This window comes from Zonotrichia leucophrys, chromosome 5 (assembly GCF_028769735.1).
Source record: "Zonotrichia leucophrys gambelii isolate GWCS_2022_RI chromosome 5, RI_Zleu_2.0, whole genome shotgun sequence".
NCBI classification, from domain to species: domain Eukaryota; kingdom Metazoa; phylum Chordata; class Aves; order Passeriformes; family Passerellidae; genus Zonotrichia; species Zonotrichia leucophrys.
In genome coordinates this window covers 45,309,763-45,323,473 of record NC_088175.1, presented here as the reverse complement: position 1 = coordinate 45,323,473, position 13,711 = coordinate 45,309,763, and the positions used below count along the sequence as shown (strand labels likewise).

The window sequence follows — 13,711 nt, the reverse complement described above, 5'->3', positions numbered from 1 at the left end:
TGTGCTTACAGCCTCCCAGCGCTGACTTCATAGGCAGGTGAAATTTACTGTAGATAACTGTAATGTAAACACAGAAAAAAACCCTAATCTTACCTATAAAATTATCTAGTGGATGTAGATGTAAACAATCAGAACACAGAGCCTGGGATCTATATACTTAACACTGTGAAAACACTGTTCAATGTTCAACAGAACCACTTTCAACAATGCTTGGTTTATCTGCTGTATCACTTCCCTAGCAAAGCAAAACAAATGAGAAACAGGAATTATAAGGGTAGAAACCATTATTTGGACTGGGCTTCTGTCTTGAATACTGGGTATAACTCCTGGTCTTCTCCAAAAGTATATAGTGCTGCTCAAAAAAAAAAAAAAACAAACAAACCAGTAACATGAAAAGAATCTGAAAAAAATACGCCCAAACTCTTCAGCTTAGAAAATAAATGCAAGACGGAGGAAAGATATAAAATCATGAATTGAAGAGACAAGGTGACTGGAGAGCAACTGTTCATTGTTTCTATCAAAATGAGAAGAATATCAATTAAGACAGGTAGGAAACTTTAAGAAAACAACCATATTTCACACTTGTGTGGTCAAGTTGCATTGAGTAGGGATCTTTTCTTGTACTACACTGCAGATGCTAAAAGCCTGTGTGAACCTAAAAAAAAAAAAAAAAAACTGTGAAAATTTGTGGATTAAAAACCTACCAAGAACTGTGAAGAGTAAGACACTAAGACACCACTTCTGATTCAGAAAGTGCTGAAGCCACAGATGGTTGCATCCATGGTATTTAGGGATCATGTGATGTCCTGTCTCTGTAGTCTTCCTTAGGCACTTACCAGTCTCCACTGCTGCAAATATACCCAAAGGTGTTTAAATGAAGATTACACCAGTGAATTATTTCTGGAATGCATTTATTTATAGCTGAATACAAGGGAAGAAAAAAAAAAGAATATGCATAAAAGCAAGGTATTTCTCAGCCTTAAAAGCATTTACAAGTATACTTGATTGTGGTCCAATTGATACCACTAACATATGAATAAAAGAAAATGTAAGAATATAATCCCAAAGGAACTACACATTTTCATTTTTCAAAAACGTTTTAGAACCAATATGATGGCACAGAATCTTTGTTAAGTGTACCAGGTCAGGAGAGATTTTTTTTTTCCTTTGAAAAAAGAGTGAAGGGGTATTTCTAACAGAGGAAGATGTACTATGGTATTAAAATTCCACCAGATTGATCTGTCTTTTAAAAAATAAATCATTACTAATTTCCCTGCCATGTATAAGAGGGAAATTTACCATTGCAAATGACTATATTTGCCATTGCATACTGCATTTTTCTGTCAGGAATCACACTTGACAATTTCTGTTTATGGCCAACTTTCAGGCCCGTGTCCTGCAGCAGCACTTCCTGCCACCCTACAGCTTTCACAAACCAGCTGCTACACGGGGGCTGCTCACAGGGAGGGGATTACAAGCAATGGCACCAAATAATTTCAAGAGCTCCTTGTCTAAATAAAAAAGGCAAAAAGTGCAACCACTGACTTACCCGAACTGATTTCTGAACAAGCTTAAGTAAAGCCGTACAATATTATGTGGAAACATGGCTCAAAGGACCTTTGTTCTAAGTAACAAGGTAAACATGCACAATTATAATAAATTTAGAAGTGCTTAGCAGTTACTTTTACAGAAAAAAACAAACAGAATAAATGAGCAAAGGTATTACTCAAAATCTCATTAGCTGCCTGTTTTCCCTTACAGCAGTCTAAACACTTCCAACGATCCGTTCCAAAATTATTATTTTGATCCATTCCAAAGGTATTAGCTGTGCAAATAAACCTGGTCGTGCAATGAGGTCTAGTCTGTAACTTGGTTAACGAGGGCGGGAAAAAAAAAAAAAAGTAGATAATTACTCTAATTCATACCTAATTCATACTTACTTCTCGGGTATTAAAAAAAAAAAAAAAAAGGAATAAAAAGGAAAAAGTGATGCTCCTCAGAGGGAAAACACTTCGATACTCTGCTTGTGCTTTATAGCCCGTACGAATAACTTTTCCGCGGCACCTCGAAGCTAGATGACAAGAATAAAGCACAAAGTCGCGCCGGTTCAGCGTTCCTGCCCCTCCATCGCTTCCTCATCGTCCCTCGCTGCGGCTGCGGCCGTGGCGCCGAGCGAGGGCCGGCCCGAACCCCGCACGGGGGACGGCTGCGTACACACAGACATACAGATTTATATTTTAAAAACGATCGCGGGAAGTGCGGCTGGCGGGGCCCGGGGGAGGAGGGAAGGCGGGCAGGGAGGGGAGGCGGAGGGGAGGCAGGGGGCGGGCGAGGGGAGCCGTTCCCGCCTCACTCCCACCCCCGCCGGCTCCGCCGCGGCCGCTGCCGCTGCTGGGCGCTGGGAGGCGGCAGCGAGTGCCCGCCGCTGGAGCCGTTTGAGGAACGCGAGCGGGCGAGCCAGACTTTTACCTTTTCTCTCTTTTTCCTGTCCTCATCCACCATGCCGCGGACGCCGCTGCCCGCGGTGGACGAGCGGCGGCTCAGCCCGGCTCCCTTCTCTTGAAGGGATGCGGGAGGCGCGGCCGGGACGCAGCTAGCGCGACCCGCGCCTCTCCGCCGTCCTCCCCCTGCCGCGTCCCCGACCACCATGAGGGAAGAGCGAGAAGCTGCGGCGGCGGCCGCCTCCCCCGCCGGGGCCGGCAGAGCCCCGCAGCACTGCCCGCAGCCGGACGGCGGCGGGGCGGCCGCCCCCGCGGAGAGCCTGCGGAACGGATACGTGAAGAGCTGCGCGACCCCGCTGCGGCAGGACCCCCCGAAGAGCTTCCTTTCCTTGCTGCTCTTTCCTACCGCCTCCTCCTCCCGGGCTCGGCTCGCCCTGGGCGTCCTGGCCGCCGCTGCCCTCTCGCTCCTGGCCTTTCCCGGCCGGGGCAGCGCCCGGGAGCAGCAGGACGGGAGCAGCTGGCGGAGCCCGCGGCCGCTGCACGCCTTGCTGTGCCTGACCCGCTTCCTCAGCCCCCTCTTCAGCATCGCCTGTGCCTTCTTCTTCCTCACCTGCTACCTGGTCGGCGGCCGGCGCGGGGAGCACGGCGGCGGCACGACCCGCTGGTGGCTGCTGGCGCTGCCCCTGTGCTGCTACTCGGGGGACTTCGTGGCGCTGCAGTGGCTGCTGCCCGCGGAGGGGCACGAAGAGGAGCCGCCGATGTTCCTAGGAAGGCTCCTGACCGTGCTGCTCTCGGTGGCAGCGCTGACCCTGCCGCAGAGCTCCCTGAAGTTGAGCCGGAGCCTCCTCGTCTTGGTGTTGTGCAGCCTGGTGTGGCTGGTGTCGCTGAGCAGCCTCCAGGCGCTGCCCCCAGCGCTCGGCCCGCTGCTGGCCGGCACGGTGGGGGTGGCAGGCTGCCTCCTGGCACTCTGTGCCGGGGAGCACGGCATCTTCTCGGCGCAGAGCCGAGGAGCGCACCACCAGCATCACCGCCACCCGCGGCTCCCCAGCGCGGAGGAAAAAGTGCCTGTGATAAGACCCAGGAGGAGATCTAGCTGCGTGTCCCTAGGGGAAACTTCGGTCAGCTACTACGGCAGCTGCAAAATGTTTAGGAGACCCTCGTTGCCTTGCATTTCCAGAGAGCAGGTAGGTTTCTCCGAAACTTGAAGGAGAAACTTTCGGAGGAGTGAGCGCCACTCCATAGCTTTTCTTGGCTGCTGTGTGTGTCTGTGCTGGATGTCTGCTCACTAACAAACTCCTGCTAGACGAATGGAGGAGAATGTTAGTCCCTTTGCGGGTTTCTCAGCTCGGTTCTGCAGAATCGATATAACCCTTTATTTCTGCGTGGGTGCTAAATCATAATAATGTATTTGCTGTAGGACAGAAGGCTCGCTCTCTTTTTTATGCAATCTCAATTATTTAACAGCCGTTCTTATTGATTAGAGCAAAACCTCAAGCCAGTCAGCTTCAGCTTGTAGTTACCGTGTTTGGGTTTTTTTTTCCGAAGCCCCCCACCGTCTGGCAGCCTTTCCGAGAGAAAGAAACCGCAGCTTTCTAAGCTGCCCGGCACTTCTGGTTCTTCCCGCTTTCTATCGACAAAACCATTACCAAGTGCTAAAGAAATGCCGGGTTTTGAGGGGTATTATTTATCGAGCGTTGGCGTTGTTTGAGTGGCAGCTGTCCTTCTGCCCTGCAGATTACTGTCGTTTGTTCCTCTCTCTCTCTCTCTCTCTCACCCCCTGCTCCTCGCTCCACCTAAGTTAACGTTACTTTTGGGTTGATGGGTTTTAAGAAACTTCTTTTTACTGAAGAGAGAGCTGTTCAGTAGGGGCTGGAGGGATGCCCGAAACGCTCAGTTTTCTTGAATGGAACTCTGTTGGTTTCTACCTCCCGGAAAACTTTTCAATGAGTCTTGTTTTTTGTAGCGTAAACCCCCTGTGCGTGTGGGGGAGTTTGTTTTTATTTGGGCACTTGCACATCAACTGCAGGAACATCGAGTTGTGCTGGAACTGGCCCGAGGCTGCTGCAAGTGGATTATCAGCCCGTTGTAGGAGGGAGAATGAGGGGAGTGTGTTTAATAAACGCGCAAGTGAGCAGTTTCTGCGAAGTGATTGTTGCTGCAGAATCCCCCGTCTGTTACTGTCGTGCCTGAAACTCATGGGTGCCAAATGAAATTTTCTAGTTTTTCCTTGACATTTGTTCTATAATGCAGGGTTTGTGATTGACTGTGGATTAGGTCTGATGAAATACGTAGTGAATCTGAAACGGTGGAGTAGTTTTCGAGCGTTTTCCCCCCGAGTTTGCCCAACAGAATTAATACAGTAATTGTTTACAGTGATTAATACAGTAATTGTTTCTGCATAAAAGGTTATAATGCAAGTATGCTGTGACAGTCTTCAGAAATAACTCATTCAGTACGTTGCAGATTATCTAATGCATACAATGAAAGAAACATTAAAATATTTTACTAGCAGTTAAGATATGTAGGGACTATCATATAATAATTTACTTTCTCTGTGCCCTTCTGGATAGTAAATGGTCTCTTTTGCTCTCACATTTGTCTGTAGCGCAGAAATCTCAGAAAATGTGATTTCATTAACCTTTCTAGCTGATAGAAGATATTTGTTCATATGCAAGTTACTAAAAGCTTCCTTTGACGTTCGGCTCACTTCTTAAAGGCATGTGCATATTTCAAGTTAGGGCATTCATTATTCTTCAAGTAACATCATAAATGTCAGCTGTAACTAAATATGTAGAATTTATTGGCAATGCTTAAATCATATGTGTTCATAATAAAATGTAACTTCTTGGTAGACTTCCAGAACTTGATATCTTTGTTATCACGAGATGTGAACAACAAAGAGATATGAAGTTCTTCATTTTCCTAATAATCTATTATGCTTTACAATAAATATTTGTGCTTTTTTAAGCGCAGTTTAAATGAGATCCACAGATACGTGTTCTCTGTTGTATTTTATGTGCAATTTTACAAGGATAACGCAGGTTAAATCCTCTGATCTCCTGTCTGACTTGGAGAGAGATCAGACATTGCAGAGCTGATAAAAATCAATTGTTTGGGCAGGAGTAGAGAGAAGTAAACCCATAATGTGTGACTTTATTTGAATAAACAGTACAAGGCTTTTATATTGCTTCCTTGAAACTGAAGGAATGTGTGTACTTAATGCTTTTCAGAGACCGTCTATTGCGTGGCTCTTTTTAAGGGCTGATCACACATTTTGCAAGTCTTTATAAAGCAGTACAGTGGGTTTTTTTACCAATATTAATATTTCAAGGAGTTGAATGAACATTGTTAGGAAGATGCTGCTGTCCACTATGACAGAAATACTTTAATGAATGAGATATAAGTTATTATTCTATTAGATGTATTTTATGTGATTGTCCAAACCTCTTATATGTAGAAGAAGTTTATGTCAAGTATAGAATAGCAGGTCAGTAGGGTACTCCAAGGATCATCTGGTCATACCTTTCTTGGCAAAATCACTGTCTAGACAAGTTGGCCCAGCACCCTGTCCTGCTAAATCTTAGACTTGTCTAATGTTGGGGAATGCATTACTTCTCTGGGGAGATTAGTCCAGTGACTGTTTTTTTTGGTTTTTTTTGGGTTTTTTTTTTTTTTCGATAAGAACAATCTCATTTTGTGTAGATTTTAGTTATTATTTGATAAAAGTAGAGAATGTTAGTATTGACCTTAAATTTTCAGTAACATGTTGATATGAAGTTATATGTGCTCTCTATCTACTTAAGTATACAAGAAAATAATGATATTTATTTGGATTTTTTTCTTTTTTTTTTAAGCCAACAGTTCCAAGGGGTCTGTATGCATAGAGGGGTGGGAACAGGATGGAGTACTAACACACAGGGAAATGTACAACCAGCAGCACATGCACACAGAAATTGGATGGAGCGATCATTTCTTTTCTGGGGTACAAGTGGAAAGAGGCCCTGTAAGCATGATCCTGTAAAAGCTTGCAAATTTGAGTAATCCTTATGACAAATACTTAGGTATTGCTTTCTGGACTTCAACAGGTGCAGTAACTATAAGGCTGGGAAGTTGATAAAATTAGATTATTTTTACCATTTATATGAATATCTGTGTCTCCTTTAGCAATCAAAGTGTTCAAATTCATGCTGTGTGTGTCTCTTCTGCAGTACGTATGTCTAGCAACATAGCTTGAGGTGGGAGGAAAGAAACTTGAACAGATTCTCTTTATGTTTTTATGTAAGTATACTTAAATGCCAATATCAAAATATATGAATACATGTTGTGGGAAACAATATGATTCAAATTACAGCTAAAAATTTTGCGAAGGCAATGCATTTTCTGGACTCTACTACATTAACACTTCTGCCAATAGAAATTGGTATGATTTTAGCAGTAAATAGTCTGTTTGAATACTTACTGTAATATTCATCTCGGACTCAATGAGGAATTGCACTAAGACTGCAGTATTGATTGGTATTTAAACTTTGTGTAGGTCATATTTTGACTGCATGTATTAATTGGATGGTCATCTGTTAGCTCTGTCTATTGCTACTGATATCAAAGGGTTTATCTTCATTGACTGTTGCACATTTAGCACTTCTTTTTTTTTTTTTTTTTGTCTGAAATCCAAATCAGGGAGTGTGAAAGGTGCTTGTCAATATTGCAAATCTTGTAAACACTATGTCCTGAAAAATATGGTAGTAAGACTTTTTTTTTCTTTAACTTGATAGTGGACATGTATATGAGAGCAAACACCTATGTGTAGGAAATCTTGCATAGGAGCTTCTCAGAATCCAGAAAGAATATTCAAATTTTTCCTTGAGTAAAGAATCGGCCTTCCTATTTAAGTACACATGATACGTGTCCCAAACAGTCTGCAAACAGAGCTGACACACACTTTTTCTGGTTATCTGACTGGGTTCAAACATGTAGGAAAGCTGGGATATTTCATGGACAAAGACTGCTTTCATGTTGCACTCTGTTAATTACAGGAAGAATTGTCTTGTGGTTAGGGTTGGATTGACCACCACCTCTCCCCAGTTTCTGTTCCAAGCTATCTCATACCTTTGATGTATTACCTTAGGAACATCAGGACTTGATTTGAGGAGTCTGAAATATTTGTGTAGCTTGAAATTAATGCAGTTCCTTATTTGCTCATGAAATTTACATCTGCGTCTGTTACCTATTTGTGAAACAAATTACACTTTGTCCTTAAGTTTTCAGGGCATAAACTTCCTAGTGCAGAAGCTGTCTGTTAATGTGTATTTTATAATCTGATACTGAAACAGATTTTTAGTATCTGTTACACTCAGATGCTGTTTCCAACCCAGAAACAGGTGAACCTTTACCTGCTGAGTGCAGCCAGTAACAAAATACGATTCTCCTTGCTGTGTGTTAGACAAACCAGCTCTTTGCTGTTTGAAGTTTCCCCCTCATGATTCCAGTGACTGTTACCACAGCTGTACCTGCATGGCAAGATGTGTTTCTGTTGTTCACCAAATCTTCCTCTCTCTGGGGTGTCTTATGGGGAAAAAATCAAGGTAGCAGTGTGTGTTGAGCTGTGGATGGAATCAGTTCCAATGGGATGCAGTTGAGTTTGAGAAGTATGCAAAGAGAAGGATTCCATGGTGAAAGAAACAGACTTGGAAAACTCTTTCTGCAACCATATTTTGGATGAATAGGATTCTGTTGTTTCTGTCTGGTTCTCTCTGATGTTGGCAAAATATATTGAGCAAGATGAAATGTGAAATGAGAAGTAAAAGTTGGTATAAGTTCCATCTTTCTGTCTGTTTCTGTCTCTTTCTTTCTCTGTCTCTGTCTCTCTTGTAGTATTATACCGCAAAGAAAAGCTGATTGAATCATGATTTGCCTGTAGAGAGGTCAGAGTTTAAGATATTATCCTCTGGCACAGTTTCACCTGGGACCACCGAGAATGACAAAGAAGGATTTTAGGAAGACTGAGTGCCCTTAAGAGCTCTGTTAGCTGAGTTAACTTAAGCTTGCTTTTAGATATCTGAGACTTGGTGGCAATTTATATTCTGCATAAATAAAAGCAGGCAAGAATGTCTCTGAGCTGTCTGTGTAGCAAAGGAGTTTGACTGTTGCTTCAGGTGTGTTTTCCTGGAAAGAAAATCTAAATGGAGAAAGGAAGGAGATCAAAGACCACTGCTGTGGAAATGCTGCAGAAATTTGTTGGAAGGTGAGGGAAGCATGTTACAGAGTATGGGTAGGAAAGAAATGAAAGAAACTGTGAGAGACAGTTCCAACAGCTGCATAATTGACTGTGTTGAAGAAAAATAGCAGAATAAGTTGCATAAAGTACTAATTTCAGCTTGGACCAGGAAGATGTTTTAAATTTAGGAAAGAAACTTGTAGAGATGAGAAACAAAATGTGCCTAGAAGTGTCTCTAGAATGAAAAACAGGGGCAGCTTCCATGCTGGGGTGTGTGAACAGTGTATTCTGGGAGGTTAAATATGAAAGGGAAAAGAATGGCCAGAAATTTGGTATAATTTCCTGACAAAAATTCGTATTTTGACACAATGTGTGTCTATGTGTATATGCCTGATAGTACTATTCTAATAATTGAACTTGAGCAATGGAACTGATTGTAGTATATTGGCCTTACAGGATCAAATCCCAGCAAATTTTATGAAAAAAACATGAGTGAGAAGTGAAGAAACCCTGTGGGATATGCAGGGCAAGTCTGCAAGAGCTGAGCTCTCAGAATCCCCATGACAGTCTCATGTCATGAGTGAGCACCAGAATGATGCAGGTGGGGTGGGGAGTCTGTCACAGCCTGGGCCCTATGTGACATTTGGTTGGAAACTTATATTTCTAAAGAAAAGCCTTTTTAGTCTTCTTTTGCTTTTCTGATACTTTAAAATGAAGACTTCACGCAGCCTTACCACCCTCAAAAGAAATCAATGAACAAAGCCAAACACAACTATTAGATGATACCAGTTGCTGAAGATGGGAAAGGGTAAATCTTGTACTTTTGTGCAAAGATTGGGGATTACAGGCAGAGAGACTGGGGGATGTACTGTTCTATTGTTGATGTAAAAAGTTCTGGAGGAAAACAGATGAGAAACTTGTGTCTGCCAAACAAGAAAAGAGAGACCACAGAATGCTACAAACATAGAATATTTTGCTGGAATCTCACTGATTTTTCAGGATAAAACTATGTGGAGAACAAGCTGAAAGAGTAGTTCAAGATGAGAATAAGAGAGTGAAAGGAAATGTTGAATTTCAGCATGTCCTCTCCAGTGACTGAAAACAATGCTTTACAAGATGCAGTGACACTACAGAATAAATTTTAATGGTGAAAAAAAAAGGGACTTTCCTGCAACTCAATAGCAGAAATGAAAATTTAAGGTTACAGCTGGGGCTTGGATTGGTCAGGGCAAACTGTGCAATGTCTGAGTGATTTTTACTGAAGCATAAAAAGGATCAATAACTTTAAGAATCCAGTGACAGTAAAACTGTGCTGGAGCCTTCAAAACAGACAGGAGCCATGGATGTCAAAAAATGAGAGTTCACAGGGTAACAAGTAAACTGGCAGATGATGATATTTGGGGGAGGGAAGTGTTACCGATATTTGTGAAAGAAATAGGTCAGGGAACTCTGTGCTTAAGGAAGACCAGAGAAGTGAATGGCCTTATTGATGAGTGTGGCAAAACAAACTGTTCTAGCAACTGGAAGGGCCATAACAAGGCATGACTGCTGAAACAAAATGTCAGCTTCCAGAGCAGTTTTGTATTTGAAAATGGATCATTCTGCTGGAGAAGGATATCATTTATATCAATACGGGCAGCTGGTGAGGAGTAAGTTTTGATGTGTTGGGCCATCCTCACTTTTTCACACAGAGCTTTTGTATGTAGCACATTCTTTTGAAACAAGTGCAAATTTATTGGGAGAGGGCCAGACCAGGGCACAGATACTCAAGCAGTTTTTTTATATCCCCCTATTTGTTTGAGAGTTCAGTATTTATGAAAAATGGTGCTGTTATGCAGAACATTTGTGGCCACCAGTGTTCACTTCAGATGTACAGGAGTGTGTGAAAAAACCTGGCATATTTCCAATTCAATGTCTGATCAAATGGTAATGTTGACAACTTTTGTTACCCAATATTGAGTTGCCCACCTTAATGTCCCTTTATGCAAACCCAAATACCTTCACTAAGTTAAAGGCAGCAAATGTTTGCAGCAAATGTTCCATTTATTGTTCATTTGGTAAATAAAAGTTTGTTTTATGGACTATGAAAATGATATTTTTCCCTCTATAATTTACTATTTTTAAGTTACTCAAGATACTGTAGAAAGGGTACTGTATGAGGCTATATTTGAGTGCTTTGGTTTTGGCTTTGAGAGGTCTTCCCTGTTTTATGAGGAAAATCCCAGGCTTTTTGGTGTGAATTGTCATTACAGGCATGTTGGTTTAGCTGTGTCCATGGTGATGATGGTCACAGAAAATAGGAATGGGGTTTAATTTGGGGTGAGTTCATTAATTATGCCCAAAGCATCCAGTGCTGCTCCCCCACCCCAGAGGAACTGTACCTCTGAGGAGTGGTGACACAGCAAGCCTGTGTCACACCTGCCTGTTAATATCTACTGCCAGGATGCTTTTGTCAGCAAAGCTCAGAATATAAAAGTTTGTGAAAACTTAAGTTACCAGAGGGAAATTTCATCTGTTTTATTGAAATAGCAGCTTCATTATGACTCCCTGCACAGGCACTATGGTATTAGCATGTCTCTTTAACCTTCATTACTGGTCATGCTTCATTTGTTTTTAATTAATTAATGCCTTTTAACAAGATAGGAGCTAAATTAAAGGGTAAAAAAGACATTCTTTTACTAGGCTTAATGTCTGCATGACTTTTTTCCTACTGTGATTTAAAACTAAAGGCTTGTGTTTCCACTTAGGGTCTTTTTATTTTTCTTAGAGTCAGTTGATATTGCATGTTCAATCACAACATATTCGTTTTTCCCTCCTAAGTATTGTTGTGTGATACCTGTTTGCTACTTCAAGAATATAATTTTGTTCTTTCTGCCTAGTAGATTATTTTATAAGAATTCTAAATTTCTGACTACTCTAATGTTACTCATTTAAGAAGTACAAGGTTTTTAAAGGAGTTTTTTTCCTAGTACCTTCTGGCTGTCCAGAAGAGTTTCCATCCTTTCACAGAATTTGTTGATACACCTCCTGTTTATCAATATGTGATGACTGCTCAGCAGTGGTCCTCAGATACCTCATTATCTCCTGTGTGAGGGCTGTGGGGTGGCCAAGGAACCTCACACCGTGTGTGCTTTACAGGCAGGAGTGGCCTCTCAGCCGGGCTTGTACCTCTCAAAGTGAGCTGACTCCTTGTGAGATTCCTCTGAGGCAGGAACAGATCTCTGTATTCATAGGATGTTGTTAGTTAATAAAATCCAGTGTCATGCGTGGTTTAAGGATGCTGACTTAAGAGTTCTCTCAAAACACATAATTTTTATTTTTTTTTAAGTGATTATTATGTTGATTACTGTTCACAATGGCCTTCATTTCATTTGATTTCCCACCTAGACAGTGTAATGTGTAAATTCACTCACAGGCTCTTCCATAGCTGCTCTTGCAATTCCATAGTTTCCTACACATTCTCCCTCCCTCATTACATAGTATGAAATTAAATTTCAGTTTATTTAAACTGCATTTCTGCAGATACAAGCAGATGTGTGAGTAGAAAGGGAGGGAAGTTTGTGTTGAAACCTGAAGGTGTGATTAGCAGGCTGAAAAAGTTTAGATCCTGCTGTGCCTGTGAAACGCCATCTGCTCTGGCAGGAGTGCCCTGAAGGAACTGGCTGAGGTTGGAAGGAGCAGAGGCACGCTAGCACAGCTTTCCTCTTGGCCAGTGGGATCTGCGAGAAACAGACTTTATTTTGCTCAGGGAAAGATGAAAATTGGTGCAGGTTTTACTGTTTCCACTGAGATCGTCCATACAAAAGGGCCTGAGGCACAGATGTAAAGAAATCATTGATGATTACATGATTATTCCTAACATGTTAGTATAGAATAGAGCAGTATATTTCATATCTTAACTAAAAAACACAACCAGGATTGTCTTGTCCACCCTGCATGTATCGTCCTTCTGTCCCTCTTTCAGTTAACTGCATTTTTGGGGCAGCAGAGTGTCCTTTTGGGGATCACTGGAAAATGCTCAAAAGGCAGATGTCAAACAAACCTTGAAGTGAGAGAATTTCCACAGATTATTCATACAGATGTTTAGTCATCTTCTTTTGTTTTTAATAGTAAAAATCCGTGGAATGCTACTTAGGATCTTTCTAAAGATTAAAGAACTGTAATATGTCTGTCTGAAGTCAAAATGAGTTATTGCCATGATGTAAATGACAGCATTTTGCTGTTATGGCAAAGCACAGTTGAAAGTATTTTGATTATAAGTATCTCTTAGCTTATTTTTAGGCAGTTGTAGAAAGCATTAATTAGAATTTTTATCAGCATTTATTGCTATTTTTTATTCAGCACAGCAGAATATTTCCATGCCCTCATAATAGAAAAAGTCTAATTTTTCCTTCTATTTGGAGTCTCTGCTTGAACAAGTTGGATTGAGAAGGAAGAGTTTGGAACAGCTTTTGTGTTAATGACCAGTCCTTTTTTTCTGTCATTGCTGTTACTTCATTTATTTTTCATAACTGGCAGCCTGTTCATTATATGCCAGAGAATTTCAAAGAAGTTTGAAAATAATAAGTTTTCTATGATGTCAAGATGAAAATACGAAAATGGGAGTAGATGAGCAGAGGCAGATGCGATGCTGGCTATTGCTTTGAGTGTGGTCTGTGCTTTCAAATCCTTTGAGGCAATGACTGTCAGGGACATCTGCAGAATGGTCTGACAAAAAAAACCCCAGTACTTTATCCTATATATGATGGATAAGAAGTTTTTATGAAGAGCAAAAATCAAAACTAGAGAAGAGACCCTAAGCTTCATTCTTGTTAAAACTCAGTAAAACTCACGTGTAAAATTTACATAACTCATTATTTTGGCATAACATTTCAGGACAAATTAAGTTAGAAACTGATATTACACCTGTAAACATGAAATTTATATATATTTTTTAGGAAAGTGTCTCACAACATTAGAAAATATTTAAAATATTAAAATATATAAACTGTGTTTCTTGTAATAAAGAGATCCCATTTCAAGTCAGTACAGCTTTAATAATGGACCTCTAAAGGTA

The 13,711-nt window shown here is 41.4% G+C and overlaps 1 protein-coding gene across 1 annotated transcript in view; it reads left to right on the top strand.

The window, feature by feature from the left end:
• The first annotated feature begins 2,458 nt into the window (after positions 1 to 2,458).
• Positions 2,459 to 13,711, top strand: part of PDE3B (phosphodiesterase 3B) — an 86,845-nt gene continuing 75,592 nt past the window's right edge. Inside the window, exon 1 of the mRNA XM_064715009.1 lies at positions 2,459 to 3,625. Coding sequence (XP_064571079.1) covers positions 2,648 to 3,625 — 978 coding nt within the window. The 5' untranslated portion in view covers positions 2,459 to 2,647. The remainder of the gene's footprint in view (positions 3,626 to 13,711) is intronic.